We start from the raw sequence: 17043 nt of genomic DNA, 5'->3' as shown, positions 1-17043 counted from the left end.
TGGTAGTTGTCAATGAATGTATTATTTCGCTCGCTGCCGGTCACAAACAACAGCATTCTGAACTGATTCTTCATACTGAGACAGTTAAAATAACATTTATACAAGCCCTCAGATAGTTTACAAATTAATAACACTGAGTTGACTCTTGTTATGTCTGTAATCCGACAAATATAAACCATCTGTGCTCTTTAAGAGGACTGTAATGCTGGATGAGTTTGCGTGAGAAAATTAATGGAGCACTAAAGCGTAACATTCAACGGCACTGGCCAAGTTTACACTCCATTATGAAATATGACAATAATTATCTTTAGTAGTTATATCTAGTTAGTAGTACCTGATAAGCTTACTACCTTGTAGTGTAATCATATATTACAAATATGATTGATTGTATGGATCTGCACAAATACTTACAGTGAATTTAGTTTTAAAACAGTCTAAATAAGAGTAAACCTGATATTATTTTCGCTCTGCTAAGACAAAGTCTGATTTTGAAAGGTTTTATCTTGTTAAATTTGAAAAATTTGGAAAGATCTCTTTATATTGTACATTTTAATAATGTAAGGCTAATATATTACCAGATGCTTTACGCATTTATTGTTATGCCTTTTAACTATTTTCTGGCGTGCGGGCCCCCTTGTGTAGGGTGGATCCCTTTGCGGCTCCCCCCAAAGAAATTTAATGACCAAACAAATCACAAACTAACAATTTTACATAAAATTTTTTTTAAATGTTATAAAATTTCATACCACGGGTCTTTGGAATGCTGTATTCTGATTGGCTGAGAAATGTTCCGTGGGTATGCATTAATTTCTGATAACCGCACACCTAACTTGTCAAATGTCTTAAAAATAGGCACCAGAGCAATGTTTCTGGTAACCGTGGTATAAGAGGAATAATTGACTCCGGTCCTTTGAATTATTTGAAAATAATGCACACCCGCGGTGTAACGGAACGACGCGAATTGCACCTTTGGTGTGCATTATTTTCTTATAATTCAATGGCCTGTCGTCAATTATTCCTTACTTATAAAATTTCATAAAAATCAGGCCCTCCCCTACTGTAAAATACAGCTAAGACCAGCATAAGCTGGTGAGCTAGTTTTAGCTGGTCTCCCAGCTTGGTTTTAGCTGGTGTAGCAAGCTGGTCTAGCTGTGTTTTGGTCACTTTTTAAGCTGGTCTACCTGTTTTTTGGTCATTTTTAAGCTTGTGTAGCTGGACTTAGCTGGTCAGGCTGGAAGACCTTTTGCCAAGCTGGGAGGACTAGCTAACCAGCTGCTGCCACCTTAAACCACTTAAAACCAGCTACCAACTTTTGCTGGTCTTAGCTGGATTTTTTAGTTCGGTCCTGGCCCTAAGTTTGAGAACCACTGGTCTACATTAAGGTGTATTGAAAATGATTTGCTAAAATATTGTCTCCAGTTCGATACTTCATCATTAGCATACAGTAGTTTAAAATGTCCTTTTTAATTTAATAGTCACAATAAAAAATACATTTTTAGAAATAAACGGTGGAAAAAGTCATTTTCATACCTCCTAATTATTTTTAATGAAACTTTGGAATGAGGTAAACTTCCCGCTTCTTTCCTCAGAACGCAGAGGCTCGTGATCGTTATCTTGATGATAAGAAATCAGGGCGTTACCATATTGTTATAACTGATGTTACTAATAATATGCCATTTCCTTTACGAATGCTCTAAATTTTGTGATAATTTCAATAAATCTCTAAATTAGTTTCACAAATAACACTCATCATCACCCACCGGAGCAAAGCAGGTGAACTGGCTGCGCCTCCCAGTCATGTTATGATGATGTGCGCATGCGCACTGTAAATCACGGAGGCTGTGTATTATCAGTCGTAATATCGTATGGGGCGGGTTGTTTTTCTACTACGCAGCAGTCGGAAAATGGGCAGATGTCTATGAAACTGATAACGATATATAGATAAAATGTTCACCGTCATTCGTCTCCATCGTTAAAGAAACGAGTAGGTAAGCGTAAGCGCATACATTTTTGCGAGCCAATATTTACCTACGTACTCAGGTAAAGACAGACGTGTTACTGCGATGACACTTAATGCTTAATACATTTAGCTTGATATTCAGTCATTTCCTTAATATGAAACGTGGGTATCTTTATTTATTGTATATGATTATGATTACAGTGAAATATATAAAATATAAACGCGACGTAACGTTGCACAATAAACATGTTAAAAACTGGACATAAGCAAATGTTCGTTTGTAAAACAGGACATAGACTTATGTATTATGTAAAGAATATAAATAAATAATGTAAGCACTGGGCTGTAACCTACTCTGCTTGAAAACGAGAATTGCAAATCACATTCCTTCATGCAAGGTAAGGCAGCTGATCGGTTTGCAATGGGAAAATCGTCGTCATGTGTACACTACGAATAATACTACTAATTTATAGCACGAAGAGCATTGCAACATATGGTGACTGAAGTATGTGCATGGCATAACTGGCAAGTGGAGTACATGGCTTACTATTCTTGTTACATAACATTATTATCTTATGTTTATTCTCCAGGTTACTATTTTATCCAGGCCAAATGTCTGGGAATAACAGCATCTTAAACAAGAAGGTCCGGAATACAGAATACATGAAGAAGTTTCGAGATCCCAAGTGGGAGACGTTCTCGAAAAGTTATGAGGACTCCTTGAAATACAGACTGACCCGACGGGTGATGGAACAGACGCACAGACCGTTGTTTGAAAATGGCTGGGACAGTGGGTCTGATTCGAGTGGACTGTCCAGTCCAAAACTGAATGAGGTAAATGTGTCAGACGCCAGGCATTATGCATCCTCCATAGAGTCCAGGAACAACACCGCTGAGGTTCTGAACCCCCCTAAGCCGCAAGTGAATGGTGACATTCATACGGACACTAGTACTTTGGACAGCTGCTCAACTCCCTTGGGTAAGTTAAAGTGATCATGTCAACATAGTTTTTGAGTTTGTTGATTGATTGAAACTAACTGAAAAGCTTAAGGAATAATTCACCATAAAACCTGCTATTTTAATAGGTTATGTTATTACAAATTTGTGTCCAGTAGTGTTTCTTTGTGAAACACAAAATAAGAAATTTTGAAGAATTTTAATGCAGCTCTCTTCTAGACAGAAGCTAACCATGACCATGCCCATATGCACAACTTTATGTCTATACAAAATGTTCGAAATGGCATGAGAGGAGAAACTATTTGCATGACTATTATCTATCTATAAGCTCATTTTCTGAAGTCTATGATAAAAACAGTTTTGCCTTTCATCACAGAAAATGGTTTCAAAGGTGTAACTGCTAACGGACCATCTGAATCCATTCCAAAACGCCGTCCGAGATATCGGGTGCCTCGTTCAGAGCTATGCTACCCTAACAAGGACCTTGACAGCGATACATCAAATATATCTGTGATAAAAAAGCCGTCCAGAGCTAAAAGCCAACCACCAAGCAATGCCAAGGAGCGGACGGCAAACCGTGATAACAGACGGTCTTCAATCCGGTATGACTGGGGAGAAAGGCATATTGAGACCAGGAACAGACAGACACCAAACATAAGAACGTCTATGTCTGCTGGAGAGGTAAGACTTTGGAAGTAACCAGAGCTTTTGTGTCATATCTTGAAAATATGTCTAAAACTGGGCAAAAACATAGCAGTCTCAACCAGAACCCTATACAGTATAGTCTATGTATAGGATGGTCCATTTTTTATGCTTACGCGAGAGTCCAAGTACAGTACGCAGTTTTCGTCAAAATTTTTGAAACCAAGCACACATTGTATCCGTAGGTCATGCATAGAGATGCATTGCATTTTGTCAAATAAACTATACTTTGAAACGCTGTGCATTCGACCGTTCGTAAAAACAGGCCTTTTTTTTCATTTACATGACACCATTTTCATTCCTTGACGATGCCATTATAGTCTCCGTGTAAACGACAAAAACACAAATTCGCTAAAACAGTGACATCATGCTCATGCATCTTACATGTTCAGACATCGTGTGACATCGGCAACTACTGGCCTGGCATGCCCAATACAGCATTTTTAGGTGTTTTCGCAGATCTATGCGAATGGGGATAATTTTAGCATTGTCGTCTGTACATGAAATCTAAAAGAAAAACTTTTTTATTTTTAGTACATCGTTGTCATGTAAACATACCCTAAATCAAATCTACAAATGTAGAGCTCAAATACGAAACCTACTAAATGCCACCTCTGTCAAAAAAAAGATAATGTTTGTATCTGAACTTTCGATACATACTATACATTCATCAAATGCTTTTGAGTCAAATCCGCTCAATCATGCCCTTAGGCCATTCAGAAATAAAAAAAATTTAGGCAGAATCCATTAATGCTGCGTTCACACCAGCCGCGGTAGAGCCGTCAAGCGCAAGTGATTTCAATGATTTTAAGTCAATGTAAAGACGCATTGATGCGCGTCTGGAGGTCTCGCGGCGCGAATTAGACTTTAAGTGCGATTCCACCTGATTCGTGTGTCTAGTTTGCGCAAATTATGCAAATTGAGTGACTAGAATGCGGCTTTCACGCACTAATGAAGCATATACACTTAAAATGTTCAAGCGTCCAACTATGCGTGGTAGACATGAATTTGACGCCTTAAATGCGTTTGGTGTGAACCCACAGTAATATAAAAAGTCTGAAAAAAAACGGATAAAAAACTAATTAACAAGAAACAAGTAGCACTTAGCGGCTTTTGCATCTAAACTCTCTTAAAAAGAATAGCCGCTACTACTTTTTTATTATTTTGCGGGGCATTTTCACCTTTAATTGACAAATATTGCATGGAGAGGACAAGAAAGTGAAGGGTGGAGCGAGAGGAATGGGCCCGGCAAAGGGGACTCGAACTCTGGTCACCTGCACTGTGCCGGCACAACAGAATCTAAAAAAAGACAAAAGAATTCAATAAATTATACATACGAGGAAAATTTGAAAGTCAACCACAAGGGAAACCGGTTGTGACTAAACTAAGGTGTGCTACTCAAATGAAGCTCAATCTGATATGTGATACTGCAGGTTGAAGAGTTGAATTATTTAGCATAGTGCAGTAATATCCTGAAGCTAGAGCTAGATTACCTTATCTAGTCTACAGGTTTAATAGGTTATCCAAAAGTGTATTTCTTTAGGATAGGTTTAAATTCTAAACCGAATTGTTAGACAAATACACAACTGAAGTAGACATCCTAGTGCAGCGTTGTTGTATTTGAAAAGTCCAGGGAGGTTTGTTTGATCTTGTTTTGTTTGATTAGGGTTTGTTTGAAAGAGAAAGAGCTTTTGTGCAAAGCTTAGCACACTGACTCAACCTTTTATTTACCTCCATTTTAAGATTCATCGGACTGACGTGGGTGTCCAGACGAGAAGGGAGACTGAAAAGCGTGGATCAGATCACCGCAGGGCGAGGTCAGCTGACCTGGAAAAGTGTCGCCGCTCCGTACTGAGAGTCACGGATGAACGATGGATTACCGAGTACATGCGATGCTTCTCTGCTCGCCTAAGGTAGAAGGCTGATCCAGGGTCAGATTATGCTTTTATATATAAGGATAGGAGGATTTCCGTTTACAAATCTCAGACCAGCACTACAGGACAATTTTAAAGTAGTACTACAGATTTCTAATGGCAGAAACTGAAGATTCTTACATTTCTATAATAAGAGAAGGAAAAATCTAATGCATTATAAAATAACTAAATAAATACAATATTTTTGGGAGAGAATGGCTACAATCACTTTCTCATGAATGGATAGGACCAAACATTTATCTTTCACACCAAAACACATTTGGTATGATGTGTATTTTTGATGTATTTGATTTTTAATATTACTTTTATTATCTTACTTCCATTGATATTTTGTTGGCATTTTATTTTTTAGTTCTGTACTGCATACAATCAATATCTAAATCTCTTTTTTTATTTTGCTGTTAAAATCCTTATATATTTATATAAATATATGATATATAGGATATAAATATACGTAAGCGAAAATCACATAAGCATTCTTTTCAGTTAATTTCTTACCCTATTGACAAACCACTTTTAAGACAGATTTTTTTTCATTATCTTGAAAATTTTGTGTCACTTTAATAAAGGCCGCCGAGCTTAATTTTGGCCGATATTCCCCCTTACGACAATCCTAGGTTAGGTCACGATCGTCTTGGTGTTGTACCGATTACCTTACGAAAACATGGCAGGCCACTCCAATCGCAAATTGTAAATATTCACCTTGAATATCAGTAATCCTGTTGTGTGAGGGAAAAAATGTTCACCAATACCGTAGACAAATGTTACCCAATCAAAGTGATTAGATAAGAAAGCATAACAACCACAGTCATGGCACATCAGGCACAGTCCAAAATGAGATGGACATCAAAAATGTAAAAAGCAGTCCACATCATTTTTCATGCCCTTCATCTGGCCTGTTTGTTTACTATGAAGTTACGTTTGATGGCGAGGGACTTTTTCTGCATTGAGTGGACCAAACAATGAGTAGAGGGATGAAATATAAGAAATTAATTACCTCTCATCTTTCGAGAATGTGCTGCCCTTATCATTCAGTTCAATTGCTTTAAATGTTTTAACGTGATTGTTGTTTATTTCATTACACGATCAATGAATGTTTGAAAGCTGTTTGAAGTGCAGTGCTGTGCTGAGTCAAAGTTAAAGTGAAATGTTAATGTTTTTAATACAATAAATAAAGAGCATTTTTCACCAGTCATCACCAGTCAGAATATAAATCACCATTTCAGTTGCCTAAAAAAATGATGGCTAATGGTCGTGGAAGGCAGTCAGTAGATTCTTTTGAATGTGATCATTGCAGCTGTGTAAATGATCATGCCCTGAGTTTATTTATTATGTACTGTACATTCTTTTAAAGATTGTTTTAGCCGGACATCTGAATGACAAATACATATTGTGTAAGTTAAACATTTTACTTTTATAATCTGATTAGCACTGGATTTATGATAGACACTTTGAATGAGCCGTGACACTTTATATTTTTTGGGCGTAATTTTTAAAGGGCACCTATTATGCAAAATCCACTTTTACAAGGTGTTTGGACATATATGTGTATTGGCAGTGTGTGAACACAAAAATTAAAAAAAATCCCACATTTTTTAATCCCCATTAAACCAAAGCAGTCTCATTAGACATGCTCTTTGATTATCTTGTTAAAATGATGTCACGCTGTTAAAGCCACGCCCATGGGCCACTGACTGACAGTCTGCCATATCTCTATAGTGAGATACTATTGTCTCAGACTTTATTTACAGGAATATATTTGAACTGAAAGCAGGCACTGTCACTTTTGTTAAGGCAGTGAGAAGCCGTAGCTCATTTGCATTTAAAGGTACAGACACAAAAATGGCGCATTTTTGTTTCCACCTAATTTTTATATGCTAAAATAAATGACCTGTGGGATTTTTGTGAGCTTTAATTTCAAAGAACATTTTGGGCCACCCTAAGACTTTTATTACATCTTGTAAAAAAAGGCACAATAGGGGTCCTTTAAAGGCGCAGTTTACCTAAAAATGACTATTCTGGATATGTTTGCTTGTAGTTATTTTCTTTCCTGTTGTTTTATGATAATAAAAAAAAATTCAGTTTATTGTTACTCACGATGACACTCTTGAATGAAATTTGCTGTGTTGACCTGTTGACTTTTTAGCCATGTTTACATTTTGACCACTGTATTTGTACATGAAAACATGCACAGGTATATTTTCATCAGCAGAACACAAATACTCTGAATGATTTGCTGTGAATAAAATATGTTTGAGTAACATCCTGTTCTCTTAATATTTGGTTCATACATCATATTGCAATGTTCTGCATACCACAATTTAATTAACCCTTAATGCACAAATGATTCATTATTAATGTGACTCTGGACCACAAAAACAAGTATATTTATAGCAGTAGCCAACAATACACTGTACGGGTCAAAATTAAGTACAGATGATTTTCCATAAAGATAGTTTGTATACCTACCGTAAATATATCAAAAATGTATTTATCAGTAGTAATATGTGTTGCTAAGAACTTCAACTTTTAATTTTTTGCACCCTCATATTCCAGAGTTTCATATCTATAGTTGTATATCGGCCAAATATCCTAACAAACCATACACCAATGGAAAGCTTATTTATTCTGTTTTTAAGATAATGTTTAAATCTCATTTTGACCCTTATGACTGTTTTTGTGGTCCAGGGTTACATTTCCAGAATGTATATCTGTAAATTGTATTAACAATTACAAAATTATAAGCATATATCATTACATTTGACATTTTATTTGATGTTATCCCACCATCCAGCTATTAACCCACATCCTCTAAATAAACCACCAGACGAGGTGTTTAAACCATTATAGCCATTCACAGTACTGTGCCAAAGTATCTTACGGTGTCTCACACCAGCTGTGGTTTGGTCTGGCTATGCTGACAGACAGCACACAGGTCCGGATGATGTCATGTACGTCTTTGTTTTGTATGGGCTGTTAAACAACACCACGATCAGAAGTGCTGACATGCCTTTGAGATCCGTTTAACCAACACTATAAATAGACACCTGCTAAACGTCTAATCTCACTGACAGCTGCACGTCTGTCTGTGTATGTGTCTATGATATACACCGCACTGGAGTGTGTTTGTGTTTAGTATGAGCAATGCCAAGACGTGTGTATCATCACAATTTATTGCATATCTAAACGGCACATTTGTTGTTTTCACTTCGATGGTAAATCATGGTAAAGGAGCTCAATAGTCGGAAACATAAGACACTTGTGTTAAACCTCCTTCATCTCCTTCTCTATTACTCAGCAGCTTGTGGGAGATGCTGGCGAGGACCAGAAACCAGTGGACCAGCTGCTTCTCCACCACACCTGTCTTTTCTGATCTTCAGCACCCTCAAATGTTGTAATCTGGTGGTTACCAATGCAAAAAGAAACTTTCAAGATTATAACCTTAAGTTATGATAGAGAAATGAATGGGTTTGTGTGAAACGGATTCAAAGACGAAGCCGTGCAGATCCTGAGATCAAAAATCACAGCAGCTGTTGTGTGGACCGTCAGGTTGACGTTATTCCACATGTGCTAAACATGTGTCAGCCGCTGTCTGTCCAGATCTCAAGTGCTTATAGAGCATCGCACGTCCCGCCTGAATGGAGCCGCCTGTCTTAGCGCTGCTGCACCTGTTGCACCGCAGCATGGCCAGCTGTGAGATCTTTCGCACCAGCGCACATTACACCTAAATCACAGCTGTCGCTATTAACATCTTATATGACATCATGACTGAGCTTCTCCATCACCCAGGCAAACAATAGCCATCATTTCACCATCTAGGTGGATCAACATAAAAATACTTCAATTGGTAACTCTTAAAATTGTTCTCACTTTAAGTGAAAATTTTAAGTTAAAAATGTTTAAATATTTTAGGTGCAACCAATTAAAAGTACTTTTTTAAAATGTCAACTTAAATTTTTCACTTAAAGTGAGAAAGTTTAAGTTTATAAAACTTAATTTTTTTAGGTGTTACTAATCAAAGTAAGTTTTTTTTTATTTTTTAAGTGTAAGCTAAATACTGTAGTAGTACTGAGCCCCTAAGGTGACATTGGAGTAAAAAAAATCTAAAGTTTAGTTTCATGTGCTCACGCAAAACCTTCATGTGCAGAATTTTTTTTTAAGTTTAGTTTCGCGTGAAAATATTGTGTGCTCCCGTGCGCGCAATAGTTTCAGGTGAGCACGCGATAGTTTCATGTGCTCGCGCGATAGCTTTACGTGAGCACGCGAAACTAAACTTTAAAAAAAAATCTGCACATGGTTTTGAGTGAGCACATGAAAGTTTCATGTGAGCACATGAAAGCTTTACGTGAGCACATGAAACTAAACTTTATTTAATTTTTGCTCCATGTCCCCTTAGGGGCTCCGTACTTTTGCTCCTATGGTGCCCACAAGTCATTTAAATTTATGCAGATTTTATCCAATGTGACTTACAAGGAATCATTTTTTATCAGTATGTGTAAACCCGGGGTTAAACCCATAATATTTTGTGTTGCTAACGCTATGCTCTATCACTGAGCTATACAGGATCAAACAGTTCACTGAAAAGCAGCGTATTAAGCAATTAGCAACAATGAAAGTTATTTTCATAACTATAGAAACTATAGTCTAGTGTGTCATTGGCTGTATTGAGTGCTGGATTACCAGTCATCACAAACACACACACAGGTGGCAGATCTTCAACAGCTCTCAGCCTGTTGTTCTGGTGTTTCTGTATGATTTCTGCAGCAGGTGGGCGCTGTGGTCAAGACATCCTGCGAGGTGAAACCAGTCACCATCTGCCTGTCTAATTCCCAAGGTGGTTTATGTCTCGTCTCATTATATGTGATCGGCTACAGCACATGAGTCGATCTGTTGCTCCTGCATGCTGATCCCGGATCAGATGCTTTGATGTCAGGTCTAACCATCGGATGCGTCCCTGTCCAGAAAGCAATAAATCTGTAAGCATTTGATTTTTCTGAAAAATATTAAAGAGCATATATCGTCCGATTCACAATTTTACATTTCCTTTGGTGTGTATGGTAACGATATGTAAAAGGTACAAAACCCAAAGTAAACGATGACCAACGTAAATGTCTTTTCTTGCACTACAACACACACATGGATTGTAGGCAACAGTTTACTGGAATTGCTGATATAGACAAGACCGACATTATCATAATTCCTCCAGACTCATAGCCTGTAAGTTAACTCCTGTCAGCATTGCATTGTGAGCGAATCTTTCAATCATGGTAAGGAGCGTCACATTTCCTGCTGACGTCAGAGGTATTCAGGCCAATCACAACTTACAGATTAGCTGGCCAATCAGGGACACAGGGCTTTTCAAATATCTGGAGCTACAAAAATGTACGATATGTGAAATTCTTTTAACCATAAACCACGCAAACACATTGTATTATACCAAATACACAAAATAGGCAACTAACGTTGTTTTTTGCAATGAAATAGGTTCACTTTAAATGAATGAAATCTAATTCCCGGCTTTAGGACCATGGAGACCTTTGATTGCTAAGTCTGAGTGGAACTTATTTTTCTTTTCCTCAAAAATGAAAAACTAACAAAATATTAAATGTTTTGAGTGTTTTTAAAAGTTTCATTTGGTAGCCAGTGTATGTATTGTTCATATTTCCTTAATTTGACTTTACCCTGTTAGTCATATGTGAATATACCTTTAAATAAAAGTAAATAAATTTTGATACGAACAGCAGCACCAACATCAGTGAGCATGAGCAATGGGTTCAATGAATTCTGACAGACGCTTATCCTGTTTGGTAAAATTACAGACATTTTTATTACATTATAAAAAATTTAAAAAATATCAAAATTACAAACGTATACCTTCAAGCAAACTCAACGGTTAAATATTTAGTTAATTTTATTCTGCATTGAAATGAAACCCTACAGAACAAACAGGTGTTATATGTAGGCTTTGGATTCTCTTGTTGTCACGTCTCGTCTTGATCTTCAATCTGTTCACGGGTTAATCTTGTGATGTGAAATGTGAAAGCAATGTGACATACAGTAGCAAACTGACACAAACAATCCTGCATCATCCAAACGCATGTCTACAGTACCAAGTACAACAAATAACAGGTAAGACTACATGACGTCCTGTCCTTTTGGCCCAGACTAACTGATGAATAAATAAATAAATAAATAATTACATTCTATATAATAGATATTATGTTATATCTAAGATGTTATTGGGGTCGTACCCTTCTAAAAAGTACCTAAAAGGTACATAATTGATACCTTACAGATACATATAGGTATTGCACCTAAATCGTACATATAAGCACTTTTTTAGGAGTACACTCAATGTGAAATCAAAATTGATACTTTTGAACACACGTTATTTGGGCACGTTTTCTTACATATTTGCTAGGTTATTCCAAAGAAAAAAAATATTTTTGTAATCTTTCATTTGACTTTCTCCAGTTTGAAAACAATTTTCCGTTTCGGTTGATGTCACCAAGCCCTCTTAATTTCCAGAAACTTCCTGCTCAGTACACCACTGTGACCTGTCTGATGTACTGAGATCACTTTTCATTTCCATTCAATTCCGACTGCATTGATTTATGGAAGTAAGAAAGAGACTCCTTATATTATGAATGTCTTGTAATCTTTTTACAAACCAGTTTTTTAAACTAAACAGCTCAACTTTCTCCACCACGTTTCTGACAGCTGCTTGATTTTATCTGGTGTTTTGTCTCTAAATGTCTGTCTCCTTAGCCACACCCCCTCCTGCTGCATGCTCACCACGATGGCCGCATCAAACACTTCCTTCAGGTTCTTCTGCGTCAGCGCCGAACATTCGGCAAAGGTCACAGCACCGATGCTACGGGCGCACAAACGGCCTTCGTCCTCGCTGACCGGTTTCTCCTGCTTGTCTGCCAGTTGGATCAGTACCTGCACGTCCTCACGTAAATCACACTGGGTGCCCACGAGGATCACTGGGATGCCCGGACACAGGCGATGGACTTCTGGAGCCCAGCGGTCCATGACGTTCTTAAAGGAGACTGGAAGAATGACGCTGTAGCACAGCAAGAAGACATCAGTGTTGTGGTAACAAAGCGGACGGAGGCGATCAAACTCATCCTGTTAAATAAGAGAAAAGTTTGTGAGAATGTTGCAGAAGATGAGAAGTGTGTTGAAATTTGTTATTCAATAACCTGTGCTTTCCTAAACATAACACAAGACAATCTTTTTGACTTCAAGGACTCTCATTGTCCACAACAATACTTGAAGGCCCCCACAAAAATAACTATAATTAACTATAAATATGTCTGTTTTTATGAAAAACCAACCAAACACTAATGGGTCAAACACACCAAACGCGAGTTCAACAATTTGTGCGAGTAGATTACATACAAAGTCAATGCAAAGACGCGATCAGACGCATACTCGCGCGGGGCAATGCAAATGACGCAAATTGGCCGGCGCAATTGCCAAAAAAACATGTGCTATTCGCCTCAAATGCGCCTTAGCGCAAGTTGAACATATTCAACTCAAGTGAAAAACTCTCATGACACAAAGTTAAACCACGCGAGTAATCTAGAGCGAGCAACGCGATGCTACACGTTTGGTGTGTAAGTAGCATAATGTTGCGTTCAGACCAGCCGTGGTAGAGGCGTCAAGCGCGAGTGATTTCAATGTCAAATCAATGTGAAGACGCGTTGACGCACGTCTGGAGGTCTCGCGTCTAGTTCGCGTGAATTGAGCATTGCCGCAGGAAACACGCGAGTTGAAAAAATGTGAACTTTGGCGGAAAAATGCGCCGCGTTAACCAAACAGGAGCTTGCTCTAGTAGTGACGTCATTACTGAAAGCGATCAGAGTCGCAGAAGCCCCTCCCATGATGCAAATTTCCGCTGAATTTTCGATGACTACAATTTCATGAAGCGAGTGCACTCAAGTTCAAGCGGCAAACTAGAAGTGGTAGGCGCAATTTTGACGCCTTAAACGCAGCTGGTGTGAACCCACGGTAAGATAAATCTAGATTTTTAGTTGTATCAGATTTTTTTTATTTGAGCATGTTTTGATTAAAATAACTTTAAGGCATCTTGATGCCCCCAGTTTGCCCCAGACCTCTGGTTGAGAAACACTGCTGGAGTAAATATTGTAATGGAGATCAGTAAATATCGTAACAGAGTTTTACGGTATACAGTGCAGTGTTGTAGTCGAGACCACCTTAACCGAGAACAAGATCAGACGGTTTCAAGGCCGAGACAAGACAAAGACCAAAAACAGCCTAGTTTAGTCAAGACCATCAAAAAATTTATAAAATTACATCCTGGATATTGTGGGCCTTTGTATTAATTGTTAACATATTTCTTTTTGGACAATCCCCCATTCATCTTTACCGGCACAACAGTAACAAAAGACATCAAATAAGAAATAAGTTAATGATGGCTAAAAAAGCCAGCAATCATTTTGAACCAATCCCATTAATGATGGTAACGCATAAATCAGACAATGCACCAGCTATTTAGTGAAATTCCTGCAGTTGTGGTGTTAACCAGTCTTAATATAAAATACCGAAACCACTAAGTCTGAGACCAAGACGAGACCATCAAAAAATGGTCTTGAGACTGGTCTTGAGACCAAGACCGCTATCGACTACTACAACACAAATACAGCGTGCTGAACTCAAATTCATCTGTCACACAGTTAACTACAAACTTAGTCCTAGTACAGGAATGTGATTCTAACACTGGGGGGCGCTCATCTGTCATGCCCTACTGCTTACATTACAAGGCTGGTCCAATGGCCCCCATAGCTGTCATTCAAAACAACAGAAAAAAAAGTGAATCTAACTTATTTACTTTTGAAGAAAGATGGTTGGGTAGAGAGATAGATAGACACACACACAGAGAGAGAGAGAGAGAGAGTCTTACACACCTGTCCTGCCATGTCACACAGCTGAAGTTGAACAGGTCTCCCATCCACTACAACCTTAGCTGTCACAGAAAAAAAAAACATTTTAATCAGTAAATATTACTTATATTAATTTTCATATATAAAAAATACGTATTTATATACACATATAATCACTTATTTTTATTTAAGAAGCCACAACAAAGCCATTGCAAAATAACAACACATGCAGTCCACAAGTAGCCTAAATGCTCGGCAGGTTTAGTCCAAATTCAAATTAATTATACTTTTCACCTGAATAATCTATGTTTTAAACCCTGTTTTTTACCTGTGAAGCGATCATATGCAGTAGGGATGTGTTCAGCCGGGTATCCGTTAGTGGTGTAGCTGATGATCAAACTGGTTTTACCGACCGCGCCATCCCCGACCAGTACACACTTGACCTCGCGCACAGGTACGACGGGCGCCGGCGCGTCAGTACGGTGAAGAGTCGCTCTCGGCGGAACGGGAGGCGCGCCGCAGTCTTTCTTCACAGGTTCAGTCTCATCCAGCGATGGCATTACGTTTCCCGGTAAATTAAAACGATTTAGTCGATACTACCACTTACATGACTAGTTAAGTAACATTTATTTACTTTGATTTTATTTTTTGGATGGTTGTTTTGGCTCCCGTGCGCACCTGCTGCGTTCTTTCTCTCGTGCTCTCAAGTTCGCGCGCGCCCGGCTCTGCTTGATTGACAGACGCGCATCTGCTGCCGTAAGCGGATTAATACACGACACATGCGCTCAGTGTTGCGTTTCCAGTGACCCAGTCACATCTCATCTCAGATCTTGAGGATGTATTTACCATTAAAATGTAAAAAAAAGTTTTTGATTTTGGTTTTATTAATGTATTAAAAACGTTATAGATAATGAGCTGCACCAACAACCCTGCTGAGGAAAAATATATTAGAAACCATCACACAAATCCTATAGATTTGAGGGTTATAATGGGAATTTAATGGAAACTATAATGGTCTCTGTAGGTCTCTACTGGCCATATTGGGTTTATTGGTGGGATCGTATCTGGTGGATGGGAATCCTGCTGGAATAAGACCCAAAACACACTACAAAGGAATTAGCACTACGACAATGCTCTGCCACTGAGCTATACAGGAGCAATGGTACATTATATGATAATACAGTAAATCTATCTCTGTGCCATGACATGATCACAGTACATTTTTGTATTTAGGAGTATGTCATGTATCTGGCCGTGGGTTCGAACACACATATTGATCGAAAATGTATACCTTGAAATCACTGTAAGGCAAAAGCATCCAGCAAATGCGTAATAAAGAGCTCAAATGCAAAAGGTGCTAAATGCCACCTCGATCAAAAATTAAATAATGATATTAATCAAATACTCTCAGCACGTATTATACGTTCAATGAATACTTTCACTTCAAATCTGCTTAATCCCGGCCTGAGGCCATTCAGAAATGCCGGTCCCCATTGAGAGTCTGATAAAAAAATGCTAATTTACAAAAAAAACATGTCAGACGCAGATAGGGTTTTGCATCTGAGCCCCTTGTATGTAACAGTGTGTAAAGTTTTTAAAAGCAAAGCTGACAGTGAATGATTAACAGGACAAGTGACAGGAAAAAGCACACAAATTTCTCTTGAATTAAATATGAGGTCAAGTGATAAACGATGTGAAAGATCGAGGATGTCACGAGGGAGTGGTGACGTGTGACAGGTCGTTGCTGGGGCGACCGTGGCTTGGCATCGTTGCTGAGGAAACCGATGAAGCTGTTGTTGTTATGGAAACGTATGCTTCCAAGATAACCTGTCGGGCTGATGTGTTGTGAGGTGTCCAGATGCTACGATCTGTCACCACCGGCCGATTCTTTGTTTTGTAATAAAATGTAATATTAATTTAGTTGTTAAACAAGACTTTGTTGCTCTGATGTCGTATCACTTTCAAAATTGCAAGAGCTTCAGTGATAGAAATAAAAAAGCAACATGCCTATTTTTCTATTTATCTGGTAAACATTGTAGTTCCTCCTTAGCCCTCCCCACCTCTCTCTCTCTCTCTCTCTCTCTCTCTCTCTCTCTCTCTCTCTCTGGGTTGAGTTTGCAGTGAATCTGCAGCTATGAGCTGGTACCATCTGTCCACCCGTCCGCTCGCGCAGCCACCAGAAGGTCCCACTATGTGCTGATTTAAATGGAGAGCTCAACTTTCCCAGGACAGAGCTGACCCTGGCAGCCGCCCTCACACACACACACACACACACACACACACACACACACACACACACGTGTATATCACAGCATCAAAGGCACCACACATACACACATATACACACAGATCGGATGAAAACACATTTCCATCAAACACCCGTCAGATCAGGGCCAGATAAGCTTTGCCACCAATGCTAACACAGATACACACACACAAACACACATCTGTGCTTTCAATCGATTTTCATAGATTATACATCAGGCTCATAGATGTGTTTTTGTGTACGCATGCAATTCACTATTTTGCACTGTTGCAGAGCAACTATACAGAAAACGCTAATTTTCAATAGCCGTGT

The 17043-nt window shown here is 38.5% G+C and overlaps 2 protein-coding genes across 3 annotated transcripts; one reads left to right on the top strand and one right to left on the bottom strand.

The window, feature by feature from the left end:
• Positions 1–1830: 1830 nt before the first annotated feature.
• Positions 1831–7814, top strand: ccsapa (centriole, cilia and spindle-associated protein a). 2 transcript variants are annotated; one of them, XM_065295163.2, is made up of 4 exons: positions 1831–1988; positions 2551–2939; positions 3294–3598; positions 5363–7814. In XM_065295163.2, exons 2-4 carry the CDS (start codon positions 2573–2575, stop codon positions 5534–5536), a joined length of 846 nt encoding a protein of 281 aa, XP_065151235.2. In that variant the 5' UTR covers positions 1831–1988; positions 2551–2572; the 3' UTR covers positions 5537–7814. The 2 variants fall into 2 exon arrangements, with proteins under 2 accessions (XP_065151235.2, XP_065151236.2); XM_065295164.2 differs by having other exon boundaries at positions 1834–1984.
• A 3637-nt stretch (positions 7815–11451) lies between these two features.
• On the bottom strand, positions 11452–15057 carry LOC135786128 (rho-related GTP-binding protein RhoU). The gene is made up of 3 exons (XM_065295826.2): positions 14794–15057; positions 14490–14548; positions 11452–12687 (listed from the first exon to the last, which is right to left on the bottom strand). Exons 1-3 carry the CDS (start codon positions 15023–15025, stop codon positions 12232–12234), a joined length of 747 nt encoding a protein of 248 aa, XP_065151898.2. The 5' UTR covers positions 15026–15057; the 3' UTR covers positions 11452–12231.
• Positions 15058–17043: the final 1986 nt, after the last annotated feature.

This window comes from Paramisgurnus dabryanus, chromosome 4 (genome assembly GCF_030506205.2).
Source record: "Paramisgurnus dabryanus chromosome 4, PD_genome_1.1, whole genome shotgun sequence".
In the NCBI taxonomy this organism is placed as follows: domain Eukaryota; kingdom Metazoa; phylum Chordata; class Actinopteri; order Cypriniformes; family Cobitidae; genus Paramisgurnus; species Paramisgurnus dabryanus.
The sequence above is the reverse complement of the archived record's forward strand: the minus strand, read 5'-3'. Positions and strand labels throughout refer to the sequence as shown.

What these genes read in the sequence shown, in the direction of transcription:
- ccsapa (XM_065295163.2), top strand. Translation starts at nt 2,573, where the DNA reads ATGTCTGGGAATAACAGCATCTTAAACAAGAAGGTCCGGAATACAGAA. An exon ending in CAGCTGCTCAACTCCCTTGG is followed by an intron (nt 2,940 to 3,293) that starts GTAAGTTAAAGT and finishes CTTTCATCACAG; the next exon opens with AAAATGGTTTCAAAGGTGTA. An exon ending in CGTCTATGTCTGCTGGAGAG is followed by an intron (nt 3,599 to 5,362) that starts GTAAGACTTTGG and finishes CTCCATTTTAAG; the next exon opens with ATTCATCGGACTGACGTGGG.
- LOC135786128 (XM_065295826.2), bottom strand. Translation starts at nt 15,025, where the DNA reads ATGCCATCGCTGGATGAGACTGAACCTGTGAAGAAAGACTGCGGCGCG. An exon ending in TGCATATGATCGCTTCACAG is followed by an intron (nt 14,549 to 14,793) that starts GTAAAAAACAGG and finishes TTTCTGTGACAG; the next exon opens with CTAAGGTTGTAGTGGATGGG. An exon ending in TGTGTGACATGGCAGGACAG is followed by an intron (nt 12,688 to 14,489) that starts GTGTGTAAGACT and finishes CTTATTTAACAG; the next exon opens with GATGAGTTTGATCGCCTCCG.